Source organism: Erpetoichthys calabaricus, chromosome 6 (genome assembly GCF_900747795.2).
Source record: "Erpetoichthys calabaricus chromosome 6, fErpCal1.3, whole genome shotgun sequence".
Lineage (NCBI taxonomy): Eukaryota > Metazoa > Chordata > Cladistia > Polypteriformes > Polypteridae > Erpetoichthys > Erpetoichthys calabaricus.
In genome coordinates, this window is record NC_041399.2 from 30564694 (window position 1) to 30585699 (window position 21006).

The 21006-nt window shown below is 37.4% G+C and overlaps 1 protein-coding gene across 2 annotated transcripts in view; it reads right to left on the reverse strand.

Annotated features, from left to right (window-relative positions):
- Positions 1-21006, reverse strand: part of hnf4g (hepatocyte nuclear factor 4, gamma) — a 154160-nt gene that overhangs the window by 9823 nt on the left and 123331 nt on the right. For both annotated transcript variants that reach the window (XM_051929319.1, XM_028803448.2), the window contains exons 5-8: positions 18943-19098; positions 11822-11909; positions 8830-8982; positions 5632-5868 (exon numbers count right to left, since the gene is read on the reverse strand). In XM_051929319.1, coding sequence (XP_051785279.1) covers positions 5632-5868; positions 8830-8982; positions 11822-11909; positions 18943-19098 — 634 coding nt within the window. The remainder of the gene's footprint in view (positions 1-5631; positions 5869-8829; positions 8983-11821; positions 11910-18942; positions 19099-21006) is intronic.

Sequence of the window (21006 nt, forward strand, 5' to 3'; positions counted from 1 at the left end):
AGAAATTAAAAGACTTGAGCCTTTTCAGTTTAAGCAAAAGATTAGGAGCTGACATATTTGAAGTGTTTAAAATTACGAAGGGAATTAGTCCAGTGGATTGAGACTGTTAGTTTAAAATGAGTTCAACAATAATATAGGGACACAGTTCTAAACTTGTTAGGAGTAAATTTCATAGAAACATTAGAGAACCATAGATGTGTGGAATACGTTACTAGGTGGTATTATAGACAGTATGAGTTTAGGAACTTTCAGAACTCGACTTGATGTTATCTTGGAGGAATTAGTGAATAGGACTGGCAAGCTTTCATGGTCTGAAAGGCCTGTTCTTGTATAAAATTTTCTAAAGTTCTAAATGCAAGCATACATCACTAAGTAAGTAAGAAGCTGCTGAAGCTTACTTCATTAGTGATGTTTGTTGTGTCGTTGCTGCCAAAAATAAAAAAAAAACAGATGTGATTTCAGTAATGAAAATATGCCTACATCACTCATTGTACTTTGACACAAAGCAACGTAAAGCAGACGTGCAATAATTCGGCCAACATCATTACACCTCTAGCAGATACACATGATGCAAAATAGGTGTAAATTTGTGTACACATCATACAAGTTTGCATCACATATTATCATTGTAATTATCATGTGTTAGCAAGCTTGCCAGGAAAAAAGGTTACATTTTGTTTTCCTAAGATTGCAAGAAAATTATTCTGTTATCTCAAGAAAACAATTAAAGAAAACAAATGATATTTCACTTCATCGAGAAAACAATGGCAAAAATATCGATATTGAATGTCCTCTTTGAACTTCCATAATTGACATATTAACTTTGGGGATGTGCAAGCAAACTTGAGAGCCCAACTAAGAACCTCATAAATACTGGAATAGTATGTAAAATTCACACAGACACTGGTCATACTGGAAGATATTTTTTACTTCTAAGTGCCAAAGAGTTGAATATTTAATTTCTCTGGTAAAACTGACCTGATGTTAGTGATGACGGGTGTGTGCATGTTTGTGTCCTCTCATGAACATGATGCCCTGTTCAGGGTGGGTTCCTATTCTACTGGGATGACCTCCACCTTCCTGTAACCTTATAATTGGATTAAAGTTCCGAAAATAGATGGATGGACACATAGAAAGATGGTAACTTAAATGTTTATAAGATGGACTAACCACACAACTGAGGAAAGTCTATTCAAATTTATAAAGTTGTCAAGTTTTTTTTGACTCAGTTTGAATTATGAGTTTTGAGGATTAACGGTTTTCATACAACTTAAAGATATGTAACTGTTTATAGGACAAGCACTTTGTAAATAGTTAAAGGTGCAGTTACCATTACTTTGGAAACATTTTTGTTGCAGGGAGTTGCGCGCCATTGTAGCGACTCCCTTATAGTATTTCAACGCACTTTGATAGCAGCTTGTCCCAGAGCAAGAGTTCTGTCCAGAGGCTTATGGACAAGCGCATCCCCGGGGATAACAACACCATCATTCTGCCAGTAGTCTGCTGTAAGGTGGGGAGTGTGTAGGGTTGCTGGCATACACATAGAGAAGCAGAGATCTGCAAAAGCAGCAGGGAGAGACAAGACCTCAAGTGCATGTCTGAGGAAGTTTGAAGAAGATATGGTGAGTTCCTACTGGAAAGAGGAGTCGTAGCATGGCTAGTAGCATCACTACGGGTACGATGATTGGAGGAATCACAAAGTGTCACACGGGATTGGATGCTGAAACCCTGAGGCCCGTGTGGAGCCTATGGGATCACCTCAAACAGCTGATCATTTGAGTAGCAGAGCGTATAGCGGAAGGTGCTTTGGAGTTGACATCCAAGTAACTGAGGGAGGAGAGGGAGTGAGCTGTGTTCTTGTTTGGTTGTTGGATTATTTTAATGTTTGTTTTTCTTTTTTGATTTCTTTTGGAATGACTTCTTGTACTGTTTTAAATATTTAAAGAAAGAAAATGTTTGTTTTATTTTCATTGTAGAGCTCCAGATGTAATTTTGTATATATTTGTAAACAGTAATTTTGTTGCTTTTTTTGCATTTATTATTTTTGTCTGTCATTGCCGAATTACACTGCATTAATGATTGCATGATAGTTATTTTTGAGATTATGTGAGAAGGCAATTTCCCCTAGGGGAGTAATACAGTATACCAAATATCTATCTATCTATCTATCTATCTATCTATCTATCTATCTATCTATCTATCTATCTATCTATCTATCTATCTATCTATCTATCTATCTATCTATCTATCTATCTATCTATCTATCTAATTACAGTTTTAGTATAATTCAGTAATTGCAAGTGTTTTAAAGTAGAAAAAAAATCATATCTATCCATCACCCTTAAGGGTATAAACCACATGGAGTGACAGTACAAATGATGAGACAATATACTCTGAAAAGTACACGTGTCACATCAAGTCATAATATTGATCCAAGATAAGACAGATATTACACTAAATTTAGGTAATATGGTGTTGTGCATAATGAAGCGGACTCTGAAATACAAGGTTTCTCATTGAATTCCCACATGTGGTCCATTTTGTGACCCTGAGCATGTCACTTAACCTCCTTGTGTTCCAATTATAAAAGAAATACATGTAAACAGTTGTACAAAGCAGTTGGAAGTAAACAGACTGAGTCAATATAAACATTGTTATATTAAAGATCTGAATATAATATATGTAGACTCATGCGAAAACCTAATCTGGAGCATTGGCAACAATGGGAATACTTTGATTTGGATGATAGCTCTCTGAATGCCCCGGCTAAACAAGACTAACATCCCAGTGGTAATTTTTAACTAAACTAAGGCTAATACCAAAGAATGAATATCTGATTAAATTGACACAGCTGGGTGGTGTCAAACTTATCATTAATGACAGGTCAAAGGTCAGTTAGCGGTTAATTTTCCACTGACGAAAAACAAACAAACAAGAAAAAAAAGGTCCAGGTGCTCCTAGAGGCCTCTCTAATGAGAATCACTGGAATATGATATCAGCATTAGCTGATGCCTCACAAATCCGGTGTCACTGCTCTTAAGGGAAGGTAGATAGCCCAAGAGTTATTAGAGCTTGGAAAAGAATTACCAGATGATGATTGCATGGGTCAAAGCCAGACAGATAAACAGAGGATAAATGTGTCAAGTCAAAGGTGAAACAAAGGTCAAAACCAAAGTAACCTGACATTACGTCTGCTTGTTAAGAAAACTGACTTTCGCTTAGCAATCTGTTTTTTTTTATTTTTCCCTGAAGAAATATCCACTGAGGGATTCTAAAACACTGGTCATTCCCATTATTACAGCAGAAGTAATGTGACTCATGAGCAGAAACCAATGGGACAGTGGCACCTAAAAATGATGTTGCATAAAACAAAAAAATATAAATTAAGTGGAGATGAATGCTGATGCCTATGAATTTAATTTTATGTAACATCTGAACAAGATGCATTAACCATATTTAATAATAAAGCTAAAAACGATCAATGTTCATAACGACTGTCTGGTCACTGCCTATGCAGAATTTTCCCGTTATCTCTGCATCTGCAATGACTTTTAAGTCTGGAAACTGTAACAACCTAGAACACCCGTTGACAATATGCGCCCCATACACAGTAACCTGTTAGACGCCTAATGCCATACTTAACTCTGTTTCAAAGCTTCTCTCAGCTGCCAACTAGTTAACCTCATGACTCCTAACCTGTAGAACTCAGTGTGTCCGTGAGGCCATATTGGTTATAGCAAGAAATTGCCAAATAAAACCACATTTCACTGTTGATGTCCATGTTTTTACTATATTTTCTTTTTGCCTTTCCTATTTTCAATTGACACATTTTTATATTTATAGATAACTTTTTATCGGAGCAAATTATTGGACCTTTCCCAGCTTTTTGGATGTTTTGCTAGGTGTTGCAATTTGCATTTAGGTCATCCTATCTAGCACTGTTGTATCTAATTCCTTGGTGCACTAAAGGCCCAGCTACTCATCTTCTCACTCACTTTTGAACATGGAGAATCCACGTTTTGGGGCATAGGTGACTGGAGCCAATTCTAGTATTATTGGGAATAAAGCAGGCAGTAAAGGTTTTTGATGCTTGGTTCCTTTATAGTTAAGGCAAGGCTAACTAATCAAGTTTTATTATTGATTTACTGGCTGCTTACTAATAAGAATAGGAGTTCTTATTGCTGGTTTTGGTCAATTTTGCAGCCTAATCTTAGTTCAAAACAGGCCCCAAAATGATGTTTACTCAATTATGTTCACCTCATTTCTAAGTCCCTTTGAGTATAATTGTCTGCAAAATGAATAAATATGAATGTAAATTAATTGGGAAGGGTTTATATCCATCATAAGGAGCAATTATGTACACACCCATATATAAGGCCAATTTAGACTCTCCAGTTAACTGGACTCACGCAGGTAGAAAACCTGGAACCAGAAAACTGGGAGAAAAAACCCCATTCAGACACAGGGGTCAAAATGAACACTGGACAGAAGGAATGCTCTAGCATTCTAGAGGGCAAAGTAATGTTGACCATTGTGCTAACATACTGTCCCTCTATTAAAAATTACCATATTGTAGATTACTATTAAATAAATATATATCTATATGTTGTACAGTATCTGCCAAATAATGCAAAGAGTACACAACATGTGTGTCGCCCTTGTTGGGACTTGTCAGGTGTATGCACCATCGCATCCCTTTATGTGGATCACACCTCAGATGTCAGTGCCTGAGGCAAAGCCTCTGACATTGCGTCATGGTGGCTGGCTCGCTAATTTGACAGGGTGAAGATCGGAGTATTACATTCTTAGGTCTGAAATGCAATCTGGTTATTTGGATGGTTACCTACCAGGTAACGCTTGTGGTTGGTTGGCCAGTCGGAAAGTACTGTATAACATATCTATGATCTGCTTCTTGCAACAGAGAGGACGTGGCGGATGTTTGCCTAAGAATGTATCTATATCTATATCTCTATATTTATATATATTTATGTGTGTGTGTGTATATCGGTACCATGCATGTGTGTCTGTGGATCACCCTTCTAACTCATCTTTGGTAAGCAATCCCACCCCAGGACGAGAGGGGGTGCTGTTGCTAATTCCATCATCTCTTTCTTTTTCCGCAGCCAGTAGAAGATCCCCAGTGAGGGCAAGTGACTCCGGCCCTTCTGGTCAGAGGGCTATAAATGTGAGACACTCACAGAAGGTGGCTCCAAACCAGACCTGACCTGCTAACAATCCCCTGACGTGGGCAGTTACATTTTGTTATTGTGCCATCATGAGCCATTTTTGTTTAAAATCTGTTTTTTCTTAAAACAGGGTGAGCATGTTGCCACCCCAACATTTCTCCGGTTCAGTTTTCATATCTCGCATAACCATGCCAGAGAAAGCCCCACACAAACATGGAGAAAATGTGCACACTCCACACAAACTGTGACTTGAAGTATTATCGTACTTCACCCGGCCATTACATACACACATACCCCAAAAGAAAATGCAGCCGCCACACAGACATCAATCAGGTTCAGGATTCATGCTGAAGACTCTAGAGACCTTGCTAACTTCTGCACCACCTTAAGATATAACTTGGCCTGCAACATCAAATTCATATATGCTTATATTAAAGAGACTTACCTCCAAGAAGCATTTCCTGTAACAAGTTGTCGATTTTTACCATCCCAAAGAGCTTGACAAACTGAATTTGCTCAATCATTTGCCAAGTAATGCTCTGCAGTGTTGGCAGGAGCAGGAGCAGCTCTCCAAATCTCCCTCTGGAATCATACTGCCGGTCATTGATATAATCTTCCAAGCTGACCTGCACCTGGTATCTCATATGTTTTATTTTGTTGGGGTTACTTAAACTCTTAGCATCTGAAAAACAACAAATAAATGGGAATAGGAATGTTTCCATACCAGTCAACCAATTTGTTCTCAATTAATATGCAATATTAATATCCATCACATTATTCATTCATTTTCTTAATCTTGACTAAGTATTAAAGGCAAAGCAGGAATCAACCCTCAGTGGGACGGCAGTGGACTGAAGTGCAAACTTAATGTGGGCCCTTTGGAGTAGAAAATTGACCTGACATGGATGTCTTTGGGATGTGTGAAGGCAACCTGAGTACCTACACATGTATAGAGAGCTATTTACTGTGCCACCCCACCATTATATGGAACTAACATTTTTTTTAGAAATTCTAAAATGATATTTGTTACATTTAACAATGTCTGGTGTATCACTGTAAATGCAGTTCATGTATGGCAGCAATTTCTCTTGAAATGGTGTATGTGATATTAACACGTGCATGTTATTACTAGGATAATATTCACCACAAAGCAGGACAGTGTTACGTTCCCAGTTTTATGAAGTATTGCAAGAAAGGCTTCAATCTATATTAAAAATATAATACATTCTATATACTGTAGTTTTGGAATGTGTGCTCATTTTCATTTTTAGGTTCATCCACATATAATGCAAAAAGCTCCCATAGCCATGTCTGTTCATCTGTCCGCATGAATCATCTTGGCTTCTGGTGCACACATTTTACTGAAGTTTGTCACACTTATTCTTCTAAAGTTTTCTGGACAGTACAATTTTTGTTGCGGTATCTCAGACACAGTGTGCTGTACATGATTTTTTAATATAAAAAATTACAATTGAAAATGATTGATGAATTAGCAACTTATCTATAAAATAAAAACGTATCTATCTTAAAAATGATAGAAATTCTGTGGGACTTCAACTGTGACTTACTTTACTGTTTCAACTTTACCATGATAGCGGTTACCTCAACTTGTATGTTTTTCTTAATTTTTCTTTTATTCTTTCAACATCCGCATCTAATGGCAAAACAGTGAAGCACCTGCAGCCATGCAGACTGAAACAAGTACATGTGGCTGCAGGAAAGGGTATGGGGTGGAGTCAGATGTAGGCGGGGTTGGATGACTGACTATTTCCATATAAGAAAGGTATAACATTAAATGTGCACTAATTTAAATCACTAATAGTCATATAGTTTAGTCAATATGGTAGCAATGATATTGATGTTTATGTTTGGAAAAGTAAAAAATGAAAATAATTTAACTTATATAGAAATGTAAGAAAGATAGTTCAGTGACACTATTTGTTTTATTTATTTTACAGCCATATCATGTGCACTTCAGAATAGGTCATCCAACTGAAGCTAAGTATGTTCAGGCCCGGCCAGTACTTGGACGGGAGACCAACAAGGAAAAGCTTGGGTTGCTGTTGGAAGAGGTGTTGGCAATACTAGTAGGGGGCGCTTACCCTGTGGTCGGAATGTGAATCCCAATGGCCCAGTGCAGTGACAGGGACAATGTGCTGCAAAAATAGTGCTATCCTTCGTATGAGACATGAGCACTTTGACTAGTGAGAAAAGCGCTATATAAATGTAAAGAATCATTATTATTACATAACACCGAGATTCTGACTCTGTGGTTAGAAAAGATCCCTGGGCATTCTTTGTAAAGAGTAGGGTGTATCCCGATGTCCAGGCTAAACTGCCCATCACGGCCTGGACATTCTGGTCTCCTAATCATCCCCTGTCTCTAAATGGCTATCTGTGTTAGCACTTCACCACCTAGTTGCTCATATGTGATGACCGTACCGGCACAAAAATGGCTGCCATTGCATCATCCAATTGGATGCTGCACATTGGAGGTGGTAGAAGTGGCTCCTCACTCAATTAAGCTCTTTGAATAGTGAGAAAAGCGCTATATAAATCTAAAGAATTGTTATTATTATTATTATTGTTAGTAAAAGTAGTATTAGTATGCTACAATAACTAAAGCTGTGCCTTTTTTATTTCCGGTACACTAAAAAAAAACACTATAAACTAAAGGTTATAATAATTCAACATTTCTCTGACACTATGATTTATCGGCAGCATGCCAGAATGATTCTATGATGTTCTGATGCTGCCAACAAATTTTACATTGAGGCTTCAGCACAGATTTTAAATCTCTATCTGGTACTTTTTGAAAAATCTGGTTTATGAGTTATGAATTACTGTTAGTCACAATCCTTCACATTCAACAGGTAACAACAGCACTCGTTTCATCATTTGAGACAGAATCTGCTGTCTATGAAAACAATTTTGGCCAGATGATATCATTAAAAGACATCAAAAACATTTTTGTACACTACTAATATATTCTGTTATAGCTGTTATTTTTGAATATGATAAACTGTTACAAAAGCATGTAATAAACAAAATTCTAAAATAAACTCTTTGATGAAGTGATTATAACATTTTAAAATGTACCTGAATGTTACACCATGCGTATATTTTTTACTTGTCACTTGTTAGGCCAAACATGAACGTGTAACAGTATTTTACAGCTCAACAATTTTAAAAGCCTGTAAAGTCTATACATCTTCCAATAATTAGTCATTAATAAATATTATAATACATAACATATTATTAGCTCAAGTGCATTCATATAGTTATAAATGTCATTAAATGGTAATTCACATACTGGTAACACTTTAAAATAACTCACTAGACATTAAGAATTATTATATAATGCCTAAAAGATTATTAACTCATGTGAATTGAACACTTGTAAATTTCATTAAATTTAACAACTTTTATTGATAAGTCATTAACTAACATATCATTTCTTTACATCTTTACATCATTACAAATGAATTACTTATTAATTATAGATTTTTTGCAGTACCTAGTTTCAAATTGAATCTATTTATCCATTGTAAAGGTTTGCAAAGACTTGTTTTCAAAAGTAATAAAAGATATTATAGAGTGGTATCTAAAGCCACCTTACAAGCGTAAATAGCAAAACAATTACCTGGGTCAAAGAAAACAATCGCCTTTAGAGAAGCATACTCATTGTCGTCAATAAGAATATCTTGAAACGGGACAACCAGTTCATCCAAAATCCGGTTTGCCACACGGCTTATCTCAATTTCAGGACAATTTCGATGGATTACACAATCATTACCTACAGGAATGGACAATTAAAATTTGATTACTGTATATTCTTATGGTTTACTTTAAACCAATATTGTGCTACAAAACATTGTACTTTACTATGAGCAACATCATGAGATATGGTATATGTTTCAAATATAATTAACTTTTATGCATGCATATATATATATATATATATATATATATATATATATATATATATATATATATATATATATATATATATATATATATTCATGGCATTCGTAGTCTGAATCACAATCTGATTGTTTGGGTGGTTACCTACCAGGTAACGCTTGTGGTTGGTCAGCAAGTTGGCTAACATCCGCAACGGTGCCCTCTTTCAGTTGCGAGAAGCAGATCATAGAATGGTTGAAATAGTTTACTGTCAAATAATGCAAAGAGTACGCAACATGTGTTTCGCCCTAATTCTGGGCTCATCAGGCGTACACACTCACTGCACTCCCTCTCGTGAATCGAACCTCGGACGTCAGCGCCAGAGGCAAAGCCCCTAACGTTGCGCTACGGTGTGTGGTTCGTTCATTTGACAGCATGTAGATCGGGGTAATTACATTCATGGCATTCGTAGTCTGAATCACAATCTGATTGTTTGGGTGGTTACCTACCGACTTGCTGACCAACCACAAGCGTTGCCTGGTAGGTAACCACCCAAACAATCAGATTGTGATTCAGACTACGAATGCCATGAATGTAATTATCCCGATCTACATGCTGTCAAATGAACGCAACATTAGAGGCTTCACCTCTAGCGCTGACGTCCGAGGTTCGATTCCCGAGAGGGAGTGCAGTGAGTGTGTACGCCTGATGAGCCCAGAATTAGGGCAAAACACGTGTCGCGTACTCTTTGCATTATTTGACAGTAAACTATTTCAACCATATATATATATATATATATATATATATATATATATATATATACACAGTATATACAGTATAAGGTGGCCTGTAGGGGGCATCTCATGACTCCCAAACCTTTGACACATCTTTACCAACACAGTTTTTGTGCAAACACAATTGTTTTACTATTACAAATTCCTTTCACAGGTTAATTCCATTTAATAGTAAGCACACTCCTTTCACCTCCTTTTCTCCCAGGGTAGGCTCCCTTGACTCCTCTCCCAGCGCTGACTCTCCGTGTGAGTGGAGATGGCCCCTTTTAAGCAGGGTCAGGCTGGAGCTCTTTCTTGCAGCTCCTCTTGGTGGCCCCATGGAACCCAGCAGGGCAGTCCCACTGGACTGCAATTCCCAGCATGCCCTGCTACCCTATGAATAGGCTATATATATATATATATATATATATATATATATATATATATATATATATATATATATATATATATATATATATATATATATATATATATATATATATATATATATATTCATACAGAGATAGTTTTTAGACAATAATTTGCTTCACCCTCATGTGTTTACAAAGTAGAAAGAAAACTGTCAGAAACATAGGTAAGGCATGCAAACTCCACACAGACAGTGACCAGCTGAAGTCCCCAGAGCTGTTAGGCATATTTGTTTTATTACATACAATAAATAAATATATGTATTTTTGTTACAAAGCTAAAATGTAATTCTATGGAAACCAGAAAGGGAGTTTTTAAACAGACAGTAAAAACAGCTATGAGAATGTCATGAAGTGTGTTTGGGGTCTTTGGTAGATTAACACACATGCAAGTAGTTTTCAAAACAATGCGACTCAGAAGTTGAGGGTGTGGGTAAAAGCAATGAGCAGCCATAGAGATTCATGGGAAAGGTGCTATATAAATAAAATGTATTATTATTATTAATGGGGGAATGGTCTGATTAGTCATTCATGTGTGGAAAACAGATTGGCTAAACTATCCCACAATGGGGCTCCACAAATCATTTAGTGTATCTGCTTCCACAAAGAGTGCAAAAAAGAACTGAGTAGATTTGAGATGGGAAACGGAGAAGAGGTACGATTACTTGTGTGAGAGACAGAAGGATGGAAAAAGCAGCTTGACTGATCATTGTTTTTTAAAAAGCCAGCAGAGACTCTGAAGTGGCTACAATGTTGCTCATTAATCTGTGGAGTGGGCAAGTTGAGGGTAGGTCAGTGGAGTCGGTTGCAGGAAGGAGTTGGAAAACATGGCAGCATCTGGTAGATGGGCAGGACGACCTGGAGACTGTTGCGTTGGTACAGTTCGGAGTCTGCTTGATGAATCAGGATGCAGCAAGCTGCACCATGGGACAAGCATAGCACAACTGCATCTATTGAAGGGCAAGCAATCTTGGAGTTGTAGACACCCCCAATTAAGGTCTGCATGGTAGACCATAGGAAGGCATAGGCTACATAGTTGAGGACTCCCAAAGTCGTGACGGAGACTGGAAGTGGTAGGAAAATAAAACAAGGTTTTATCTCTCCACCGCTTTGGATTTCAAATTATTTATTTGGTTTTATGCCTTTCACTTGAGCACAGTTTTAATGTATTATTTATTGATAACTTTAAACTGCACTGAACATTGACTGCAATATTTTGCACATTTACACCATCAACTGTTGTTGTTTCCCCATTGCCCAAGTCCATCTTGGTCAATAACTGTGGAATTCCCCGGTTTAATGAAGTTGTATGCCAGCTGTGGGCAGCCCGGGTTTCATAGAGTAGCACAACTAAACTCAAAGTCAGATTGTTGTTTTAGTCAGATGTGTTAAAAATAGCAGACTGTAGTTAAGTAGTTAAGTTAAAAATTTGCTTGCAAACACATCCAAGCTAAGGTCACAAACTAACCCTGAAATAGTTTTAATAGTTTAGGTTTCAATAATGAAAAAAAAAAAAAACATTCTTTTTTACCAAGCAACAGGACATCTTTAAACGGGGTGGATCTCTTCGCTACTCCGAGGACTAAATGTTCTCCTGCATGTGCTCTTAGGAGACAAACCTAAAAGCAGAAAGCATATTTACATGATCTGTTACATTTAAATAAAATACAAAAATAGTGCAAACAAAACAAAATGTTTTTGTCATACTATATGTAAAAGATTCAGTATCATTATTTGATTGGTTGAAGCAATTTATAAAAGCACCATATTGCTCTTAAACTTTGAACAGTGCCTCTCCTTGCTTTGTAAATGACATTGTGAAGGTGTGCTCCATGGAAAGACACTATACACTATAAATGAATCACATTTTATTTTATGTAGCACTATTATTCATCATCAAAAATACTTTACAGAGCTAACAAAACTTCCAAGTATTAAATATATAAGCTAAACAGTTTAAAAAACTCAGGAAATGCTGACCTGGCAGACTCCATTTGAACTTTTTATAAGCGGACATAACAGATTTTAAACATCAAAAATTGTAATAAGCTATGCAAATCAATGACTGCAAAACTGGGTACAACAGCAGTGCTATTTAACTACAAATCCCAGCAGCCTCAGTAGTACTTTGCCATCGCTCACTTTTGGGTGTTGCTGCTGGGTTTGCTGGGTGAAATAAGGTGTGGTAAGGACTTTAAAGGTGTGCCACAAGAAGTTAGAAAGTAAAGGTCAGTTCTCCATCTTTTGTGTTTCCATCCTTCACCCCACCTCTTGATTATAAACCACCCATTGGATTACACTTTCTTTCTGGACTTATGTTCTTGTCCTGCACCCCTTGTTTTTGTGATCTCATCTGGATTGGTAAATATCTTCGCCTCGACAGCTTTCCAAACTTCTACAGAGCTTCACGCAACAACTGGATCATGGTAGGGCAAAACGTTCATAACATTCAGGAAACTGTTCACTTGGCATATCAATTCGTTTTCACCATCATGGCATCTCTGCAACCGGACTGCTTGTGAACATTATTGTGGACTGTATTGTGTTTATCGTTAACAGCTTTGTGCTCAGTGCTTTGTAAATTGTATTGCATTTGTTAAATAATTATAGCCGTTGGGGAATTAGGGAGGGCTTTTACATACACGTTAGTTGTTCAATAATCGTTTTTTTTTTTTTTATCGTGTTTAAATTATATTTATTCATTTACTCATTTTGAGCTGCTTTTTTCGTGTTTCTTTATGTGAGTGTGTGTGAGCCAGGTCAAGGCTGGCTGTATTGACGTCCTTAAATTAAAAAAAACAAATGACTATATTTAGATGGTGTGATTCTTAGCGTCTTTGCAACTGCTACAACAGAATACTGAAATTAACAAGACTATTTCAAGCTCTTCTACATTATAAAGCTACAAAACTAGTTAAAAAGTAACATAAAGCAGTAAACTGTTCAGAGCTTTCTAGTCCAAAATGGTATCTGTGTGAAACATTGTGGTAGTAATCTCAATAAACAACATGAAGCGAGGTTGTAAAGGGCCAGCAGATGAAAAGCTACAGAGAACTGGGGGGTATTTTTCGTACATCGCTTAAATCATCTGAGATCAGATGTCTCATCTTGGATGAGTTAGTGCCGGTGAAACTCATCAGGAATAAGTCGGTTTTTCAAACGCAGCCATGTAGTAGATTAGTTTAGCTGGATCAAACCATCCGAGATGAATGCGCACGCCTGTGCTGATTGAAAAGCCCATATATATTGAGTCTAGAAAACATGATCAGCAAGTCTTTGATAGGTTGCAACAAAATGACAAAAGAACGGACGCATTTTTTTTCACACAAACGGAGCAGGATCTTTTATTTTAAGGACATGAAGAATTTCAAGATTTAATATGCACAAGGGTTAACACTGCAAAAGCAGCCCAAACCAGAAAAGACAGTTGGCAAAAAGTGGCCGACAAATTAAACGCTAAGTAGTGTGCATTGTACTTACTGAAAGCAGTGTTTCATTTCCTATGTGACAGATTTATTATTATTTAATATGTCATAATTCCAGATCAAACGTGAGCACAAGGAGAACATGGGAACAGGTTAAAGTGAAATACAAAAATATACTTCAAACTGGTAAATATTGGAATATAACTATTTAAAGAATTGTTGACATAAACAATCATATATAATATAAAAAACATTAATTTTAAAGCTAATAAGAAGGCAGACAAGTAAAAAACAGGTGGAGGTCCACGCGGTCCAGACCTAACCCCTGCAGAAGAGTTGGCTATCCAGCAAAATGCCCATCGCCCTGTTTCTGAAGGCATTCCAGGGGGAATCTCCTCCTCAGAACCAGTGGCAGGATGCAGTGGTCACTTCATTTACAGGTAAAGGATGGTCATTGCATAGATTTGTCCTCAATGTGTGCCATAGGTATGTTCCATATAGCCCTCTTTTTTTTGTTGGGTCAGTTGCAGGGAATGTCATATCCCTAGAACTTGTGTCTGACCAACGAGATATTGACGAAGGTCAAATATTTGATGAAGACACTGTGTCTGATTATTCATCAGGAGGTGAGGTAAATTTTCCAAATAATGTTTGATCAAACTCCACTCTGATCAGTCCCATGTGCCCCAATCACATTTGGAAATCCTGGGTAATGAGAATGTTAGGCAGATTGTGAGATTCTTTTTGGAACTGTGGGTGTTTTAGCCTGTGTATTACCTACCTGCAATGGCATGAAACGCCTCTTTTATTGTCTGCACACGCAGTTCTCCAGGAAAAACTATGAAAACCCGAAGGAAATATTTCAGAGCCAAACAGACATTGCAAATTGCCTGGCAAACTGCACTTTTAGTTAGATTTTCCGCATTGCCTACAGTATATAAAAAAAGTGCCGCTTGCAAAAAACCTCAAAGCAATGCCTACTGCTGTGTGGTTGTGAGAGCCCGACTTTGCTTAGTTTGACTTCGAATATAAGGTGCTAATAAATCTTTGAGGTACAATATTCCCCCTCGGCTAAAGCGGTATCTTTCGAAAAGAATTTCCTCCAGGAGCAATAAAGGATCTTGCCGATCGTGCAAAAACCTCTCTATATGAAATTCTCTTCTTATAATTTGCGCGCCAATATCAATTGGTCGCTCATTCATGAACGGTGAAGCCATGACTGAATGAATTCCATGCACGGACACTGATTAAGTGTGTGAGCTAATCCTTGTTTACATCAAACAAACCTGCTCCGAGCAGGTGTGAGGATTTGGATGTGCTGCTATGACAACACATCGAGCAAGAGTTTCGAAAAACTGACAGATCCAGGATCAGGCCAAATCGTCAACAATTACATCCGGCTAAACGAGTAATCCACGTACGAAAAATACCCGCCTGGTGTTCATTCAAGATTTTGGTTTAAAGGTCAGACAGAGCTTTACAAACTGATGAAATAGAGAAATGCTTTTTTGTTTACCAGCTTAAAAAGTTTAACACGTTCTAATTAGTGCTGTTCAGGATTTACAGAGAAGTCAATGAAAGATGCCTCTCTTTCTCCATATCAGTCTATTTTGACACTGCATCTGTTCACTTAGAACAAAAACTGCAGGATGTTCATTGGACAGCAGAAAAAATTGAGGCCTGAAACCGTACTCCATTCAGGATGTACTGTATGTACAATAAATTTCGGGTCAGAAACCGAGCTGAGTAACCAAAGACAAGACTCACCTGTGTATCCATCTCTTTCAATTATTACCATCATGGAAACCAACATGAAAACATTACTGCATAACCAGAACCACTCGGCATGTTATTCAGCTGCAATCACTGCAGTCATTCACTCCAGTCTTCCAAATGACACTTTCTGACCTAAATTATGTTTACTTTTAAGCACTTATATTATATGGGACATGAGTGCAGTTCTACATCTTTTTATATTATTGATGTAAACCTATGGGTGTAGCACCAAGATAAATTCCTAACAACTATTTGGACTGACAATAAAATTAAATTCAGTTTACTTTAAATCAAAGATTAAGAAATGATCAGTTATGGTAGTCTGTTTGGTCTGTTGTTGTTCTTAAATTCTTAATCAAATAATCATAATAATTCTTTACATTTATATACTGTAGAGCTTTTTTCGCTACTCAAAGCGCTTCAGTGAGTGAGGAGCCACTTCAACCACCACTAATGTGTGGCAGCCACCTGGATGATGCAATGACAGCCATTTTTGTGCCAGTTCGCTCACCACACATTAGCTGTTAGGTGGTGAAATGGTGAGAGTGATAACCAGTCAGAGACAGGGAATGATTAGTTGGCCAGAATGACCAGGCCATGGAGGCAATTTAGTCTTAACTTCAGGATACACCCTACTCTTTACGAAGGATGCCCAGGGATCTTTTGTGTCCACAGAAAGTAAGGACCTCTGTTTTACGTCTCATCCAAAGGATTGTGCCATTTTTACAGCACAGTGTCCCTTCACTGAAATGGAGCATTGATATTCATATTGAGCAAGTTTTATGGCTATCTAATTCGCTTTGTTTTTGTTGTTGTACTTCTTTCTGTTTTTTATGTAGTAATATTTCATTCATCATACTTAACATATTCATATCGTGAGTGTTTTAGAAGAAAATATTTTTATTTAGTAATATTTATACAGCAAACCAAGATATTTGTCTTCTCACTTTCATTAACATAGACAAGAACAAAGAGCACGTAGAGACAATAGGTTAAAATTTCACTTATTTGCATAATGTAAAAACAATTTAATTTTTTATAACAACTAAAGCTGGTGGTATTATTACAAAACCTCTAGTCAAGCTTAATAATAATAATACACTTTATTTATATAGCACCTTTCCCATGCTCAAGGCACTTCACAGAGTTTAAGATAGAACGGCAGGGTATACAGTATATAGCATTGTACAAACCAGATAAATAAATAAAGAAGATTAAGACAGTAAATTCAGAGAATTTAGAAACTTGGGATATCTGATTATGTAACTACAAATTGCAGGGTATGTCAAATTAGACAATGGTATGATGACTTTCCAGCACAATTTCACATTTCCAAAGTGAGCTAGCCCCTTTTCCTGAAACTCAGTAACATGCTCCCTAACATATCTATTATTGCTCATGCAAAGATACAATGATTTCATCTGCAATCTCACCCTTCTTATTTTCTGTTCTGTTGTAAAGCATACTGTAAGACATCAGATAGGCGAGTCTCTCTACTATTTGTCGTGTTCAAAACACCAACACTACTTACTCCTCACAGCTGCATTATGGGCTTTGTATTTCCATCTGAGTTCTCATTGGTTGTCAGCTCTCACATACTCAGAGCCTACACCTGTTGTCAGGGAGAGTTGCAGACTGGTTGGACTGAGATGCTGGATATGTCAGACTACACAAACTGGTGATCGCAGGAGTGCACAGCAACTGCTTCTAATTCACCAAGATAATGTAATTTAAGTCATGTAATGTGATATGATGCTCCTTCCGAAAAATATTTTTATGTCACATATCCTATATAGTTTATAGTGGTGGATGAAAAAAAATGCAATTACATGTTTTCATGGAGTAAATATGATAACAAATATTGTACTTGAATGGGACTCAACAGCAAATAATGTGAGAAACATCAATGGAAAAAAATAAAAAACATTCTAACCTAACTTGAGTTGCATAATCCATATGTACGTTATCCATTTGTGTGCTCAGAACATGCATTTTTTTGATAAAAGTTTATTAGACTTAGTGTACAGCATAAACAGGAAAGGCACATTCTCATAGCACTATGGTTTTGAACTGAAGACAGAATTCTTGACCAATAAATGCGGGGGGAGAGGCAGATCTTCACGTAATTTGCCATTGTGCAGTGCTGGTTACTATTACATTCAATTAGAATCATTTTTATTTATTATTACTTTTTTATTTTTTGTCACCACCCCTACAATTTACATTGGGTAAGTAACATGAAAGTAACATATAAAAAAGTATCCTTTTTGGGCAGAGTATTTCTTTAACAAGGTTTTCAATTAGACTATAATATATTCATCATGTTTTAAACACGGTCTTTACGACCCTTGACTTACGAACTCAATTTGTTCGCGAGGGCTGGTTGTAACTCAAGTTTGTTGTAAGTCAAGACTATTTTTCCCATAAGAAATAATGGCAATGCCCTTAATGTGTTCCGAACCTCCCACAGCAACACTTACTTAACTTTTTTTAATAAAAAAGGGTTGTATAATGTTCCTGCGGTGGGTTGGCACCCTGCCCGGGATTGGTTCCCTGCCTTGTGCCCTGTGTTGGCTGGGATTGGCTCCAGCGGACCCCCGTGACCCTGTGTTCGGATTCAGCGGGTTGGAAAATGGATGGATGGATGGATGGGTTGTATAATGTACATAATTTACCAAAAACACCAATACTTTTTCTAATGTACTTACCAAAAAGCTATAAAAAGTGCCTAGCCTACCAGAAACAACAATTTCATACTGTACTCACTATTTAAGTTGACATCTTTGGCTTGCAAGAAGGAAGGAGGAGGAGAATGAAATGGAAGGTGGTTATTGTTCGGAAGGAGTTTCCTTATACAAATCTTTTCTTTGTAAAATTGTCGAGATAGTGGATTTTGACATGCTGTACATATTAGTGAGATCGGTCACACGAACGCCACTCTCATATTTCCACACAATTTCCTTCTTTGTTTCAATTGTGATCGCTTTCTTTACCTTCGTTACCTTCTCTTCCTTCCTTAGCAATTATCGAAATAAATGATATAAATCACTGCACTGACCGAAATTACGTCCACAAACACATGTATCTGGGCTCCGACTGATGCTTACAAACGCTCTCGACTGTTTGTTTACAATCGCACAAGCGGATACACGTGACTGCATTCGGGTTGTAATGCAAGATGTTGGTCGTAATTCAAAACAAAAATTTTGGTCGTAAACCAAGTTGTTCGCATGTCAGGCCGGTCGTATATCAAGGGTCGACTGTACTTTTTTACATCTGATGGTTTTGCTAAAAAGTCATTTGGCATTGGGGGAAAAAAGAAATTTCCAGAGTGTTTTGTGTGGACCTCTAAGACCCGTTGTTCTCCTTGATATACTAAAGGTTAGTGCTGCCTGCTGTGTAATAATATAAAATAATAATATAAAAGATATTCCTTAAAAGTAATAATTACCTGATCATCTAAGGGCAATTCACAGAATGCTGGGATGTATTTTGCCCATTCCACTAAAACCAAAAGTTGCTGCTTCATTGATTCACAGATATCACTGAGAGTGGCTATTTTCTTTGATGAGATATCTGTGGATACATCTGGACTTGGCACACTGATCTGTAAAGAAAATGATAGAATGTTAAGCTCATGGTGCATCACTGATGAAGTTTTTGTTTATCAGTTTATATTTGTATTAGCAGGCAAATGACATTCATGTCAGTGATTGCAATTATACAGAAATATAGCATAGCTCTACTTTATGGCCAAATGGGGGTGGTCTTGACTTGTCCCCAAACTAGGATTAAATATGTACAAAAAAAGACTGATTTTATAACAAACACAATGAGCAAACACAATACACAAATGAAGAAAGGAGAAAGAAAGATCCTGCTTCCTCATAGGCCTCTCTGCATAATTAGTGTGGGGTGCCTACTGCATTTACCCACAATGCACTACAATGTAACAAATACTCACACTCATAATCTCCTATTACCTCTTTAACCACCTCTGGCCTGTTTTCCTCCCATTGCTTTTGCTCTTGCCAAAACCTTCACATCCAACTCCGAGTTGCATAACATACGACACAAAGGCCATATTGAACCTCAGCCAAAAAGTATTTCCAGGGTCCTTTTCAGAATCACTTTCAAACCAGGGGCTACTCTTACTCTGGGCCAGAGAAATCCGGACAAAGTTTCAGTTTTCAGATGTATCTCTGCTGCTCGCAGCTGTGCTGAACATCATTGTTTTTGAAGTGCCTTCCTAAGGATGGTATTACAGCTAGCAATAAAGGTTGATTATATATCCATCCATTATCCAACCTGCTATATCCTAACTACAGGGTCACAGGGGTCTGCTGGAGCCAATCCCAGCCAACACAGGGTGCAAGGCAGGAAACAAACCCCGGGCAGGGCGCCAGACCACCGCAAGGCACGCATACACACACACACACACACACACACCAATCACAAACTAGGGACAATTTAGAATTGCCAATGCACCTAACTGGCATGTCTTTGGACTGTGGGAGGAAACTGGAGCACCTGGAGGAAACCCATGCAGACATGGGGAGAACCCGGGAAGCGAACCTGGGTCTTCTTACTGCGAGGCAGCAGCGCTACCCACTGCACCACCGTGCCACCCGTTGATTATACAGTATGTTGCTAATTATCTGCTTTGTGATTATGCAGTTAGGCAAGTTCTTCACACAATTGGATTGAAAGAATGGTGAAGACCACATAAACAATTTATTGAAAGGTTACTTTACTTTTGTGAATTTCCCATTGGGATTAATAAAGTATCTATCTATCTATCTATCTGTCTATCTATCTATCTATCTATCTATCTATCTATCTATCTATCTATCTATCTATCTATCTATCTATCTATCTATCTATCTATCTATCTATCTATCTATCTATCTATCTATCTATCTATCTATCTTTACATAAAAGGCCAGTATGAAAGTATAATGGTTTAACAAATGAGCAAATCTGAATAAGGTTCAGGTTCAGGTTCAAGTTGGGGAGCATGCACTGGTACAGCACGTTGCTGCACCCACCACACAACGAAACAGCTCAGGATCCTGGTTGTCAACTCCTCAGGCAGACACGCGGTTCAGTATTCACCATCTGGAAATGACTGTCTATCTGCCGCAGACAGGTGGCCTGGTCCAGCCGTTCAGGATCTCAACATTGAAAAAGTCATCCAAAATATTTCTAAGCTTAATATCTCTAATCTTTCTAAAATAATTTAAGGAGACCATCACACAGTCTCATAAGATGCCCAAAATTGTTTGTTCCCGCAAGTCAAAACATTTTTTTATCTTCTTTTGTTATTACTTTTTGCTTTATTCATTTAACAGTAATTCCTGACTCCTAAATCATTCCTTTATTAGTAGTACTGCTAGATATCTTAGTGACATCAGCAATGACATGCCCAACCTTAAGGCATCTTCCTGTGTTCTTCGGAAGTACTTTTCAACAAGAGGTGCCAGTTGGTGTTCAAGTGAATGATCAAACAGTTGAA